The following is a 14,606-nucleotide window of genomic DNA, read 5'->3' as shown; positions in this document are numbered from 1 at the left end:
GTGACCTAGATTTTGCCACCCTTACTCATGACGTCACTAGACAAGTTGCCTTAGTAGGACCACTTACATAGTAAGATTCTACTCAATGTGAGTACAGGTTACAGAATCTGGACCTACATGAGTAATTTTTTTCTGGATCATGAATATATGTTTTTAGAATACAAAAAGAAATCATCAGTATTTTAAGCTAAATATTTTCTACCATTATCATAAAGGGCCTGCACTACAAAGTTTTATGATCAGCTGCTGCAGAACCAGCCAGCCAACCAGCAGAAGGAAACAAAAACTGGCTAATAAATCTTATTCTCAGAGGATGAAATTAACTCTGATGTTGCACAAACGAAGAAGTAAACAAAGCAAAGCCAAACTGGCTCCTCTTCCATATGAAACAAAGACAGCAAACAAAGAATGTTTTCCTAATTAAAAAAGAAGGAAAATTAGCCAAATTCTATCCAGCAGATGCAATATTTATTTATGGCTGGGCTGAAATGCGTTCAAAATCAGTGATGAAAGAACTTCTATTTTTCATGTATCTAGTATTAAAAACAATGGAGAGTGAAGAAACAAAAGCATAACAATTTAAGAACTCCAGCTTCGCTTATTCATGATGTGAAAATTTGCATTTCAAAGAGATAGATCTGCATGCAAAAGAAATAGAAAACAAGCAAACGAAACACCTTAGCTTGAATGACAATCTTAATGGCTGCTCATAATTATAATCCTGAGTTAAGAAGATGAATCATAAGAACACAAATATACTCAGGCAACCAAAATTAAAACATGTTCTTACCTTGACCCACATTAACACAGGAGAAGTCACTGTCAGCTTATCACTGTGGACGTGGACACCGCAATGAGTCCTGCAGAAAGACAGTATTTTCTCTTGAGATGGGAGGGGAACCTGTCTTTTTTCACATTTGGTTCATTTTTCACCCTCCAAGCAGTTTTTTCAAATGATCATTTATGATCAAAGAACACACACTACTATTTAGTACACAGCAAGGATAAAAATAAAGTTAGAAAATTCAGCCTGCTCTCTGGAACTAACATTTTGATATTTTGACTAGTCACAGAGAAAAAAAAATAAAGAAGTCCCTGATCCTGCAGTGAGATCTAAGAGGGTAGACTCCTATATTTGCTCAGTACTTTGAAGTCACTGAGGCTCTGCATAGTTGGAAGGGTCCGCCTGCACAGATCTCATGCAGCAGTAAACTCTTGGTCTTTTATATTCATGCTGGTGTCCTACAAGGCAATTTGACACTAAAAGCCAAATATCACACAAAGACGATCCAAAGTGAGCCCTTGTCTACACTATAAATTACTTCGGTACATCTTACATCACTCAGGGGTGTGAATAATCCACACCCCGAGCGACATAATTTATACCGACCTAAGAGCTGGTGTAGACAGTGCTGTGTTGGGGGGGGGCACGGGGAGCTGCCACCAATTTTTCCCAGTTGGTGCTCCAGCCCCGGAGCACCCATGGAGTCGGTGCCTATGATGGCTGGCGCCGGAATGCTGCCCCTAGAAATGTGCCGTCCCAAGCAAGTGCTTGCTTTGCTGGTGCCTAGAGCCGGCCCTGATAGCTGGATCAGTGCAGCTGCACCACCGTAAATGATGTAGTGCAGACAAAGCCTTAGTGTGCAAAATGTGTGTGCGCATGATACTTTATGTCACAGTTCAGGGCAACTGCACCTGTATCTCCCCTCAGTGGTTCAGCAAAGGCACCAACTCTCAGGCTTCCAGCTCCCCACTTGTTGCCTCTCTTGGATGCAGACATCTGTCTCTCTCCCTTCTGACCTACAGTTCCCTGCCTTCACTGCATAATTCCCAGCCTAAACATTCTTCCCAAACAAATCTGCTTGCTTTCTCTTTAGAGAATGATAAGAGTGATTGCTACAGATATAAGTGCCACACAGAGTTTTCTAAGCAGGCCTACTTTATTCTTAATGTACAAAGCAATAGAGAGAAAACATACAAAAAACAATAAAAGAATCTACATGCATGCTAATTAGCCTACCAGAGTACATCCCAATTCTAACATGGGTTCTGGCAGGATAAGTCTTTCAACACCCCCACCCACTGTAAGGGAGTCCTTTTGGTTACAAGTTTCAGAGTAGCAGCCGTGTTAGTCTGTATCCTTAAAAAGAAAAGGAGTATTTGTGGCACCTTAGAGACTAACAAATTTATTAGAGCATAAGCTTTTGTGAGCTACAGTTCACTTCTTCGGATGCATACAGTGGAAAATATAGTGGGGAGATTTTATATACACAGAGAATATGAAACAATGGGTGTTACCATACAGACTGTAACAAGAGTGATCAGGAAAGGTGAGCTATTACCAGCAGGACAGCGGGGGCGAGCGGGGAGGGGGGATTGTAGTTGTAAGTATGCTTGATAGAGATCTTGTAGGTGTTTGTCTCTGTCTGAGGGGTTGGAGCAAATGTGGTTGTATCGTAGATCTTGGGTGTAGAAAACGGATCATGTGGTGTGGTCTGGATGAAAGCTGGAGGCATGTAGGTAAGTATAGTGGTCAGTAGGTTTCTGGTATAGGGTGGTGGTTATGTGACCATCGCTTATTAGCACCATAGTGTCCAGGAAGTGGATCTCATATGTGGACTGGTCCAGGCTGAGGTTGATGGTGGGATGGAAATTGCTGAAATCATGGTGGAATTCCTCAAGGGCTTCTTTTCCATGGGTCCAGATGATGAAGATGTCATCAATGTAGCGCAAGTAGAGCAGGGACATTAGAGGACGAGAGCTGAGGAAGCGTTGTTCTAAGTCACCCATGAGAATGTTGGCATACTGTGGAGCCATGCGGGTACCCATAGCAGTGCCACTGGTTTGAAGGTATACATTGTCCCCAAATGTGAAATAGTTATGAGTGAGGACAAAGTCACAAAGTTCAGCCACCAGGTTTGCCGTGACATTATCAGGGATACTGTTCCTGACAGCTTGTAGTCCATCTTTGTGTGGAATGTTGGTGTAGAGGGCTTCTACATCCATAGTGGCTAGGGTTGTGTTTTCAGGAAGATCACCGATGGATTGTAGTTTCCTCAGGAAGTCAGTGGTGTCTCGAAGGTAGCTGGGAGTGCTGGTAGCATAGGGCCTGAAGAGGGAGTCTACATAGCCAGACAATCTTGCTGTCAGGATGCCAATGCCTGAGATGATGGGGCGTCCAGGATTTCCAGGTTTATGGATCTTGGGCAGCAGATAGAATACCCCTGGTCGGGGTTTTAGGGGTGTATCTGTGCGGATTTGTTCTTGTGCTTTTTCAGGGAGTTTCTTGAGCAGATGGTATAGTTTCTTTTCGTAACCCTCAGTGGGATCAGAGGGTAATGGCTCAGACAGAGACAAACACCTACAAGATCTCTATCAAGCGTTCTTACAACTACAATACTCACCTGCTGAAGTGAAGAAACAGATTGACAGAGCCAGAAGAGTACCCAGAAGTCACCTACTACAGGTCAGGCCTAACAAAGAAAATAACAGAAAACCATTAGCCATCACCTTCAGCCCCCAACTAAAACCTCTCCAATGCATCATCAAGGATCTACAACCTATCCTGAAGGACGACCCATCACTCTCACAGATCTTGGGAGACAGGCCAGTCCATGCTTACAGACAGCCCCCCAACCTGAAGCAAATATTCACCAGCAACCACACACCAAAAACACTAACCCAGGAACCTATCCTTGCAACAAAGCCCGTTGCCAACTGTGTCCACATATCTATTCAGGGGACACCATCATAGAGCCTAATCACATCAGCCACAATATCAGAGGCTCGTTCACCTTTACAACCACCAATGTGATAAATGCCATCATGTGCCAGCAATGCCCCTCTGCCATGTACATTGGTCAAACTGGACAGTCTCTAAGCAAAAAAAATAAATGGACACAAATCAGACGTCAAGAATTATAACATTAAAAACCAGTCGGAGAACACTTCAATCTCTTTGGTCACTCGATAACAGGCCTAATAGTGGAAATTCTTCAACAAAAAACTTCAAAAACAGACTCCAACGAGAGACTGCTGAATTGGAATTCATTTGAAAACTGGATACAATTAACTTAGGCTTGAATAAAGACTGGGAGTGGATGTGTCCCAAATAAATTGGTTAGCCTCTAAGGTGCCACAAGTACTCCTTTTCTCATTACACAAAGTAAAACTATTTCCCTTTGTTTATTTCCCCTCCTACTGTTCTTGTAAACTGCTGCAAATGGCCCACCTTGATTATCACTACAAAAAGGTGTCCTCCCGGTCCCCTCCCCACCCCCCCCCCAGTGCTCTCCTGCCGGTAATAGCTCACGTTTCCTGATCACTCTTGTTACAGTCTGTATGGTAACACCCATTATTTCATGTTCTCTGTGTATATAAAATCTCCCTACTATATTTTCCACTGTATGCATCTGATGAAGTCAGCTGTAGCTCACGAAAGCTTATGTTCTAATAAATTTGTTTAGTCTCTAAGGTGCCACAAGTACTCCTTTTCTTTTGGTTACAAGCTCATCACAGCTACAGCTGAGAACAAGCACACTCATACAATGTTCAGTTCCCTTTTAGTTCAGGGGTCTCTGAACTGGAGTTTCCAGAAGCAGGTAATTAGTACACAATGGGTCTCTCCCTCCAGGGCATATCTTCAAAAGGTTGGCTTCAGAGTATGAATTTGCATTCCCATCACCCCAAGCGATTTCCTAGGGAATCCACATTTTGTTCCAAAAAGACTTTCTGAAGTTCCTAATATCTTCCAGATATTGCATTAATCTTGTCTTCCTGATAAAGAAGTCCCATACAATCTCACAATAGTACATAAACATTTGCATTCTAATACAATGTACCCCAAAGTTATTAACATTAATTCAATAAGGTTTAACTTAATTCAATAAAGTTCACTCAAGATATTATAGGAAACTGTCAGTCTGCCACACTGTACACCTACTGCAGCTATTTGTGATTATTAAGTTTACTCATATAAACTGAGTAAGTGCATATGCAAACAGCTAATCCGGCACCTAAATCCTGTTCTTAAATAAAGGACATGGAGTTTTTGATGCACCAATTAAACTTGGTCTGTCAGTCATAACACCTTTTTAACTTCCTAATGTTTACTATCAAAGGTTTCATATCACAGCATGGGTGAAATCCACTTCTTGTCATATAAAATTTGAGCAAACAGGTTTTGTGCGAAAAGTCTGTGAGCTTGCAAGATGGAATGTATACACTCCAGACTACAGATTGGAGTAGCAGGCACTACCCTCCTACATCCCGAGAGCATTTTTGGTCAATGGATCTACTCCAGCATATTCCGAAAGGTCCTTTCCAAACCTTATTTGGTGTTGGCATGGCATCCCCTTCCCAAACACAAAGGCAGTATTGTCAACCCTCAATTTTCAAAATTCATGAGCCATCCCCAAAAAACTCATGAGATTGGCTTAAAAATCAGGAGCTTTTAAAAAAATGATAAATTAGGGGGTACTTGGTATTTGCTTTTCAGTTTATGGTCTTTTAGAATGCACTCATTTCATGTTTTCAAGTTTTTTGCCACAATCATGAAAGCTAACATCTTTCTTTCTTAAATGAAAGCTGAGATTCTCCTGCAATCAGAGGATTTCAGGAGCTGAGGCTTTAAGAACAGCACTAAACGTCACAAGCGTTTACATCACCTTTACAGTGTGGCCAAATACCACACACAGAGACAAGCTGGAAACTCTGTTCATGCCTCCACACTCAGTAGATCCATGGGGTGTAACTGGGGTGAAGGCCCTTCAAAGGTACACCACATTGGACTGAACATCACACTAACTGAATAAAATTCAAAAACATACCCAAATTCCGGAAGGTCTTTGTCGAAATGAATGTTATCCTCATAGATGACTCTCAGCTGCTCATCAATGGCAATAACTTTAAGCTGAAAGAAATCAAAAGTGAACAAAAATGTAGGCCTACATTTTCAAAAGGAGGATCGTTTGTAGAGTGGGTTCTCAGCAATTTCTGAAAACCAGGCTCCTTCAAGGTGTCTCAAACTGGGTACCCAAAATTACTATAAGCACTAGCGAAGCACTGCAGCTGGCTAGCTTCAGAATCAGGAAGGCAATGCTACGTCAGTAATATCTGGTTCACATTTAGAAGTTCATCTTAGCAACTGTAAAAATGAGAAACTTTTTTAAAACGACAGCTTAAATTATGCAGACGTGAACAGCTTAGGCCCCACATACATAAGGAAGAGCTTTCCAGTCACTGATGGGAAGAATTTTTTTTTCTGGACAATTGTCATTTGTATAATACCAGCAAGGTTCAGAAACAGCCAGTGTGTGTCCATGCACCATATCAGCACTTCTCTGAAGTGCTACCCTGCCCTCCAGAATCTCAGATTTCACTTAAAAACAAAAATGTAAGGCCTTGTCTGCACAACAAAGTCAATGTAAGGCAGCTTACATGGACCTAACTATGGAGGTGTACACACTACAATGCTCCTCCCACCGCTGCAACTCACCCGCTACGCCGACCTTATAAAACCACCTCAGCAAGAGGCGTAGCGCTTAGGTTAACATAGTTAAGGTGATGCATTGTCAATGTAGACACTGCGTTGCTTACGCTGACCCAAGTGGCCTCCAGGAGGTGTCCCACAATGCCCACCATGACCACTCAGGTCATTGTTTTGAACGCCGCTGCCCTGCAGCCAGGTAAACAGGTATACACCTCTCCTCTTTTAAAGCCTTGGGAATTTTTGAAATTGCTCTTCCTGTTTGCTCGGGGTGGAGAGCTAACATAGCTACTGCCCAGTGGACTGTGCTGGCTCCATGCAGAAAACATGGTTCTGCCTGGTGTATGCTGGAGGTGGTGGATCTCCAAGGTCTGTGGGGAGAGGAGGCTGTGCAGTTACAGCTGTGCTCCAACTGCAGGAACTTTGACATCTACTGCCAGATCATGGAGCAGGTCCTCAAAGAATCAATCTTGAAGTACTTGCATGAGAGGAAAGTGATCAGGAACAGCCAGCATGGATTCACCAAGGGAAGGTCATGCCTGACTAATCTAATCGCCTTTTATCATGAGATTACTGGTTCTGTGGATGAAGGGAAAGCAGTGGATGTATTGTTTCTTGACTTTAGCAAAGCTTTTGACACGGTCTCCCACAGTATTCTTGTCAGCAAGTTAAGGAAGTATGGGCTGGATGAATGCACTATAGGGTGGGTAGAAAGCTGGCTAGATTGTCGGGCTCAACAGGTAGTGATCAATGGCTCCATGTCTAGTTGGCAGCCGGTGTCAAGTGGAGTGCCCCAGGGGTCGGTCCTGGGGCCGGTTTTGTTCAATATCTTCATAAATGATCTGGAGGATGGTGTGGATTGCACTCTCAGCAAATTTGCGGACGATACTAAACTGGGAGGAGTGGTAGATACGCTGAAGGACAGGGATAGGATACAGAAGGACCTAGACAAATTGGAGGATTGGGCCAAAAGAAATCTGATGAGGTTCAATAAGGATAAGTGCAGGGTCCTGCACTTAGGACGGAAGAATCCAATGCACCGCTACAGACTAGGGACCGAATGGCTAGGCAGCAGTTCTGCGGAAAAGGACCTAGGGGTGACAGTGGACGAGAAGCTGGATATGAGTCAGCAGTGTGCCCTTGTTGCCAAGAAGGCCAATGGCATTTTGGGATGTATAAGTAGGGGCATAGCGAGCAGATCGAGGGACGTGATCGTCCCCCTCTATTCGACATTGGTGAGGCCTCATCTGGAGTACTGTGTCCAGTTTTGGGCCCCACACTACAAGAAGGATGTGGATAAATTGGAGAGAGTCCAGCGAAGGGCAACAAAAATGATTAGGGGTCTAGAACACATGACTTATGAGGAGAGGCTGAGGGAGCTGGGATTGTTTAGCCTGCAGAAGAGAAGAATGAGGGGGGATTTGATAGCTGCTTTCAACTACCTGAAAGGGGGTTCCAAAGAGGATGGCTCTAGACTGTTCTCAATGGTAGCAGATGACAGAACGAGGAGTAATGGTCTCAAGTTGCAGTGGGGGAGGTTTAGATTGGATATTAGGAAAAACTTTTTCACTAAGAGGGTGGTGAAACACTGGAATGCGTTGCCTAGGGAGGTGGTGGAATCTCCTTCCTTGGAAGTTTTTAAGGTCAGGCTTGACAAAGCCCTGGCTGGGATGATTTAACTGGGAATTGGTCCTGCTTCGAGCAGGGGGTTGGATTAGATGACCTTCAGGGGTCCCTTCCAACCCTGATATTCTATGATTCTATGATTCTATGATCACTCGGGACACTCGGGACAGCTCATTTCATCGGATGCTCAAATAAATTTGTTAGTCTCTAAGGTGCCACAAGTACTCCTTTTTCTTTTTGCAACATTAACTATTTTCTCATAAGAGAGTGAGAGGGAGGATCACAGATCCAGAGTTTACAGTGTGATGTCTCAAGTTTCTGACTTTTTTTCTCCAATCCCAGAGCCTAGATCATACTGAAGCCCAACCAACAGGCAGTCAAACTTAAATAGCCTAGTGGAGCACACATGATCATACTTTTAACATACTTTGTACAATGTACAGAGAGTGGCATATTATTCTGGCAATTCACATGGACTGAGCTTATTTTGAGGGTGGAGAGATGAAGCATGTCACCATCGATGTCACTCCACTGCTGCTGCACTAACGCGAATCATTATTGTGTTGCATCCGATGAAGTGAGCTGTAGCTCACGAAAGCTTATGCTCAAATAAATTGGTTAGTCTCTAAGGTGCCACAAGTACTCCTTTTCTTTCTGCGAATACAGACTAACACGGATGTTACTCTGAAACCTGTGTAGATACACTGCATCAGTGGAAAAAGTGACTTGCACTGGTATAGCTTACCCTGATTTGGTAAACTATGCTGGTACAAATCACTTTTTACACTGCTGCAGCACATCCACAGTGATAGTTTGCACCAGTGCAGCAACATCTGTGCTTAAATCTCCAGTGCAGACAAATGTTAAATATCTTCATTAAATTAGTTCCCCAGATTTCTCAACTAGGCATGACCCAAATAAGTAAACTCTGCATACTTCCAAGCAAAGAGAGACCCTACATTCTGTGGCATTTCTCTGTTAGTTAGTAACACAATAATGTTGGAATGTCATATCCAATCAATTCCAAAAATTCAGAGAATATTCTATGCATCCATGGGCACAACCCCATTGATTTTGGTGCAAATCAGAACACCAAAAAAGCCTGATTCAGAGGAAAATTAGGGTCCCCAGACTGCTTGGTGCTAAGGAAGAGAAAGTTCTCTGCCATCACCTACTGCTGCTTACACATATCAAAGGTAGAAGCTTAATTTTCTGCATGGGGAAACTGTAGCCTGGATTCTAACAGAAATAAGAGAAGCGGGCAATGGGGGGAACACAAGGAGCCACTGCCATGGCAGAGGGGGATATGAGGGGGACACAACCTCTGGCATAAGGGAGGAAGTGGCGGGAGTAATAGAAGGGCATAGAAAGATGACACACAGGGAGTTTGGGGGAGAGAGAGAATGGAGGAATACAAGAAGCCCCTAGCGCGTGCAATGAGTTCAGCCTACAGAAGCTAGGAAGTGCACAACCTTCAAGTGTGTATGCATGTTGCTGCACACATTAAAGCACAGGAGACATAAAACACCTGTGACCAGACAGAAATTTAACTAGTAGTTTCTACCCCTTCTTCCCTTTATTTCCCTCTCTTCAGTTTGAAGGGGGGCAGGATAATGTAAAATCAGTGGGCCAAATTTGGACATTAGTACTATTGACCTTTGATTTGTAATTCCAGGAACCCAGTGAACCGAGAATCCAGTCAGAATTTCTACTGGCTTGCAGTTTTCTGGAGATCAGCAGTTTCTATTTAGATACTGTTACTGCATATCAGTGAAAATATTTTGCTTATTATCAAAAATATATTGCTAAAAACAAAGCAAGGAAAATACAGATGAGAAAAGCAGACGTTACTCTAACCATTGAAGCCCCGAGTTTCACAGGCGCCCGGTCTGGAAGCATTGGATACAACAGCCAAAGTCATCTGCCAACAGCACTATGGGATGAAATGCAAGAAACGTGGACGAACTTTGTGCCTGCCCCCACTAGGGTGACCAGACAGCAACTGTGAAAAATCGGGACATGGGGTGGAGGGTAATAGGCACCTATATAAGACAACGCCCCAAATATCGGGACTGTCCCTATAAAATCGGGACAGCTGGTCACCCTAGCCCCCACCCTCCATGAACCAAATCAAAATCCTGGCTCCAATCTAACCCCAAATCTTGCACAGGTCCAGCTATGAACTCTGCACTTCGCCCAGGCACGCAGTCGGAGTCTCCGCCTCACCTGCCCCCACCCACGCCTCTGACCCTACTCCTCCAGCAGCGGGGGCTTTTTTCCACCCGCCAGCAGGGCCCACCTCCTAGCCCAGGGGGCGACTACGGTAGTCAGACTGTTGCGGCGGGATCCCCATCCGGCTGCCAGACGGACCCCACCCCCTTACGGCTCACAGACGGGCCCCTTCTACAGAACGGCCCCTGCTCCCGGACGAACCCCCTTCCCCACACGCAGAGGGCCGGGGGGGGGCTAATGACACTGACTGGGGAGTAGCCCAGGCTCTGCCTCCCCCGGGCCGGGCGCCCTCCCGAGCGGCTGCTCCGTCAGGTCACTGCGAAGGGGGCGGAAACCGGGGGCTGGGCTCGGGCTCTTCCTCTCACAGCCGAAGCGGGTTGTGCACAGCCGCCAGCGCCTCCTTACCCAGCCGCCGGGGGCTCGGGCCTGGCCGCTCCGCCCGGGGAACGGCGAGAGCCTCGGGGAGGCGGAGCCGCCCGCCGCCCCCGTACCTGCTGGGTGCTGAAGTCCCATCCCAAGTACCAGGGAGCTTCGGAGGCGGCCATGCTGGGCTGGATTTCCAAGAAGGCCAGGCGAAGAGGCTGCAGTAACCGGCAGCCAGCCTCCCCCTGCCCGGCCCCTCCGCGCGCGCGTGGGTGTGGTGGGGGGAAACTGCCCGAACAGCCCACGCGGAGCCCGGCCCCTCCGCTCGTCACACTCAACAGGCGGGGGGGCGGAACTGTCCTAACGGCCGGTCAGCGTGTGACACAGATGGGGGCGGGGAGGGACCTGCCCTAACGACCCCTCAGCATTTGGCACTGACGGGGGGTGGGAGGGGAACTGCCCTAGCAGCCCCTCAGCATGTAACATTGACAGGGGGGACCTGCCTTAATGACCTCTCAGCATGTGTGACACTGATGGGGGGAACTGCCCTAATGGACCCTCAGCATGTGACCCCTCAGGAGGGAGACCTGCCTTAATGACCCCTCAGCATGTGTGACACTGATGAGGGGAACTGTCCTAATGGACCCTCAGCAAGTGACATTGACTTGCCTTAATGACCCCTCAGCATGTGACACTGTGAGGGACTGCCCTAATGCACCCTCAGCATGTGACACTGATGGGGGGGAGAGAACAGCTGAGATAGAGGGAAAGAAATTTTACACTAAAAAATCTTTTTAAAAATTTTAAAAAAATCTTTTTTAAAAATCTAAAGTTGTGATCCTGCAATCAAAACTGCATCTAAGCAGAGTTACCGTGTAGTGATTGGGTCTCTGCACAGATGCAGAGGTCTCATATACAACACAGGTAGGGATTTTTAAAAAAAAAAGCATTAATTTTAACAATAATTATACAGTGTTGCCAATACTTTTGATTTTGTCATTACTTGGAATAAACGGTATTTTCTTAAAGCCCCATCTCAGTAAGTAAAATGATCTTAGTTAGCATAAGAATCTGAAAAAAGAAAAGGAAGACTTGTGGCACCTTAGAGACTAACAAATTAATTTGAGCATAAGCTTTTGTGAGCTACAGCTCACTTCATCGGATGCATGCAGTGGAAAATACAGTAAGGGGATTTATATACACAGAGAACATGAAACAATGGTGTTACCATACAGACTGTAAGGAGAGTGATCAGGTAAGGTGAGCTATTACCAGCAAAGGGGGGGGGAACCTTTTGTAGTGATAATCAAGGTGGACCATTTCCAACAGTTGACAAGAACGTCTGAGGAACAGCAGGTGGGGGAGAAACATGGGGAAATAGTTTTACTTTGTGTAATGACACATCCACTCCCAGTCTTTATTCAAGCCTAAGTTAATGGTGTCCAGTTTGCAAATTAATTCCAATTCAGCAGTCTCTCGTTGGAGTCTGGTTTTGAAGTTTTTTTGTTGAAGAATTTCCACTTTTAGGTCTGTAATCAAGTGACCAAAGAGACTGAAGTGTTCTCCGACTGGTTTTTGAATGTTATAATTCTTGATATCTGATTTGTGTCCATTTATTCTTTTACATAGAGACTGTCCAGTTTGGCCAATGTACATGGCAGAGGGGCATTGCTGGCACATGATGGCACATATCACAGTGGTAGATGTGCAGGTGAACGAGCCTCTGATAGTGTGGCTGATGTGATTAGGCCCTATGATGGTGTCCCCTGAATAGATATGTGGACACTGTTGGCAATGGGCTTTGTTGCAAGGATAGGTTTCCTGGGTAAGTGGTTCTGTTGTGTGGTTGCTGGTGAGTATTCGCTTCAGAATCTGAGTTATCATTTTTAAGTAACTTTGAAGCCCTCATGATTTCAGAAAAGAGCTTGAAAACCTGAACCCTAAATACTCAATGCCCAGAAGATTAAAAAAAACGCAAATTTAATTTTAAAAAATCTCATGACTTTTATCCAATCTACTGATTTTTGGAGACCTGATGCATGTTTTTTTTAATGCCTTGGGTTGACAGTACAATTATTAAAATCTCAACTAAATGCACCCAAAAAATCTTTAAACAAAAAAGAGTAACATTTAAAAGCTACCTGAAATTGTACCTAAAATGAGGGATCCTCTCTCCAAATGAATGAGAGAATTGGCAACCTGTGCCTTAGGACCTGATTCTGCAAACTTTTATTTGCATAGTCCTGGGAAGTTAGGAGTTAAATTCCTTTGAGGATCTGGGTCATAGTGTTTACTACCTGCAGAAGTCCCACTGAAGTGAATGGGACTATCACAGTTTAAAGAGACAACAAGCATGATCATAAGTAAGGCTGTGCGTCTGTCACAGAGGTCATGGATTCCTTGATTTTCCATGACTTCTACAGAGGCCGGTGCTGGCTCAGGGGCCCCAACTCTGCCTCCCCTCCCCACACACACACCAGCAGGGGTCCCAGGCTGCACGCTGCCACACCCCCAGCACAGGTCCCGGGCCATCCCGCAGTGGACCCGCGGTCCCCCGTCCCAAGTTTTAGTTAGGGGTATATAGTAAAAGTCTTGGAGAGGTCACGGGCTGTGAATTTTTGTCTCACTACTGCCCGTGACCTGTCCATGACTTTTACTAAAAATATCCGTGACTAAAATGTAGCTTTATTCATAAGCATAAGATCATGAGCAAAGCACCCTCCTCAGAGTGCGCTGGGTGGGCTTTTGTCTCACGTTCTCCCCTTGTGCAGGGGCTACTTAGGCACCTGAAAACTAAGTGGTTTTTTTTTTTTTCAGATAATAATTTAGCAATTAGCTGATAGGAATACTGTATCTAATTCCTATATAAAAAAAGAATTAAATAAATATTAGACCCACTCAGCTCTAATACTAATATATTCACATCTTGTGTCAAGTCACTTAAGGTACATTGCTTAGGTTTAAAATTTTAATGTATATTCTTAGTTTGTTACTAACTCTTGAATACAGCAATTGAAACAATTGTAGAAAAATCTAGATTATTTTCTATCACTTTTTTTGCAGTTCACCAAGCGTCGAATAGATCATTTAACTTTAGAAACATCCTACTAGGGCAAGGCCCCGTGAGTTTATACTGCACCTGCCTGGGGCTCTAGGGATGTTACCTCACTACAAACAATAGACTAGAAACTGACCTTAAACAGGAGTGAAACTGACACTTTCAAGTCACTTTCATAGTATTGGGAATCCCAAATGTTCAAAAATCATGAATCAGGCTCACCAAAATCAAGAGATTTAAAGCCAATCATGAGATTAAGTAAAAATAATAGATTTGGTGTTCTTTTTATTTGCCATCTGCTTGTTGAGCCTCTAGGGTGCACTGGGGTCACATTTCAAAGCTTCTTCTACAGCTACGAGGGCTAGAAACTTCATTTTTCTTTATGAATGAAAGCTGAAATCATCACATATCCACTTGACTCCAGGAGCTGGGGCTTTAAGGAAAACAATAATTATCATGAGACTCATGACAAAATAATGAGAGTTGGCAACACTACTTTTGCTTCTATATAAAGGCTGGTTACTTTCCTGAAGGCTCTTAAGCACAACACCACAGTGATTAAGTTGCAGTTCTCACACGCGAATATTTAAAACCAAACACCAAGAAAATTCCACATTTTAAAATTGAGGAAAAAATTGAGACTGTGAGGTATATCGGGGCACTGCAGGTAGGAAAGGAAAATAAACAGGCACAGGAGCTCTGGGCAGCTCTTCCTCTTGAAAAAAAAGTTGGAGGGTCAAATCTTCCAGTCCTTAATCCAGTAAAATTTCTATTACCATCAGCATCTCCACTCACAGATATTAACATGTGTTCAATAACTACATACTTCATACTTAAATA

General features: G+C 44.3%; 1 protein-coding gene across 1 annotated transcript in view; it reads right to left on the bottom strand.

The window, feature by feature from the left end:
• The window catches only part of XYLB (xylulokinase), a 142,623-nt gene extending 131,670 nt beyond the window's left edge, over positions 1–10,953 (bottom strand). The window contains exons 1-3 of the mRNA XM_077809500.1: positions 10,837–10,953; positions 5,829–5,911; positions 791–860 (exon numbers count right to left, since the gene is read on the bottom strand). Coding sequence (XP_077665626.1) covers positions 791–860; positions 5,829–5,911; positions 10,837–10,890 — 207 coding nt within the window. The 5' untranslated portion in view covers positions 10,891–10,953. The remainder of the gene's footprint in view (positions 1–790; positions 861–5,828; positions 5,912–10,836) is intronic.
• Positions 10,954–14,606: the final 3,653 nt, after the last annotated feature.

Source organism: Eretmochelys imbricata, chromosome 2 (assembly GCF_965152235.1).
Source record: "Eretmochelys imbricata isolate rEreImb1 chromosome 2, rEreImb1.hap1, whole genome shotgun sequence".
Lineage (NCBI taxonomy): Eukaryota > Metazoa > Chordata > Testudines > Cheloniidae > Eretmochelys > Eretmochelys imbricata.
The sequence above is the reverse complement of the archived record's forward strand: the minus strand, read 5'-3'. Positions and strand labels throughout refer to the sequence as shown.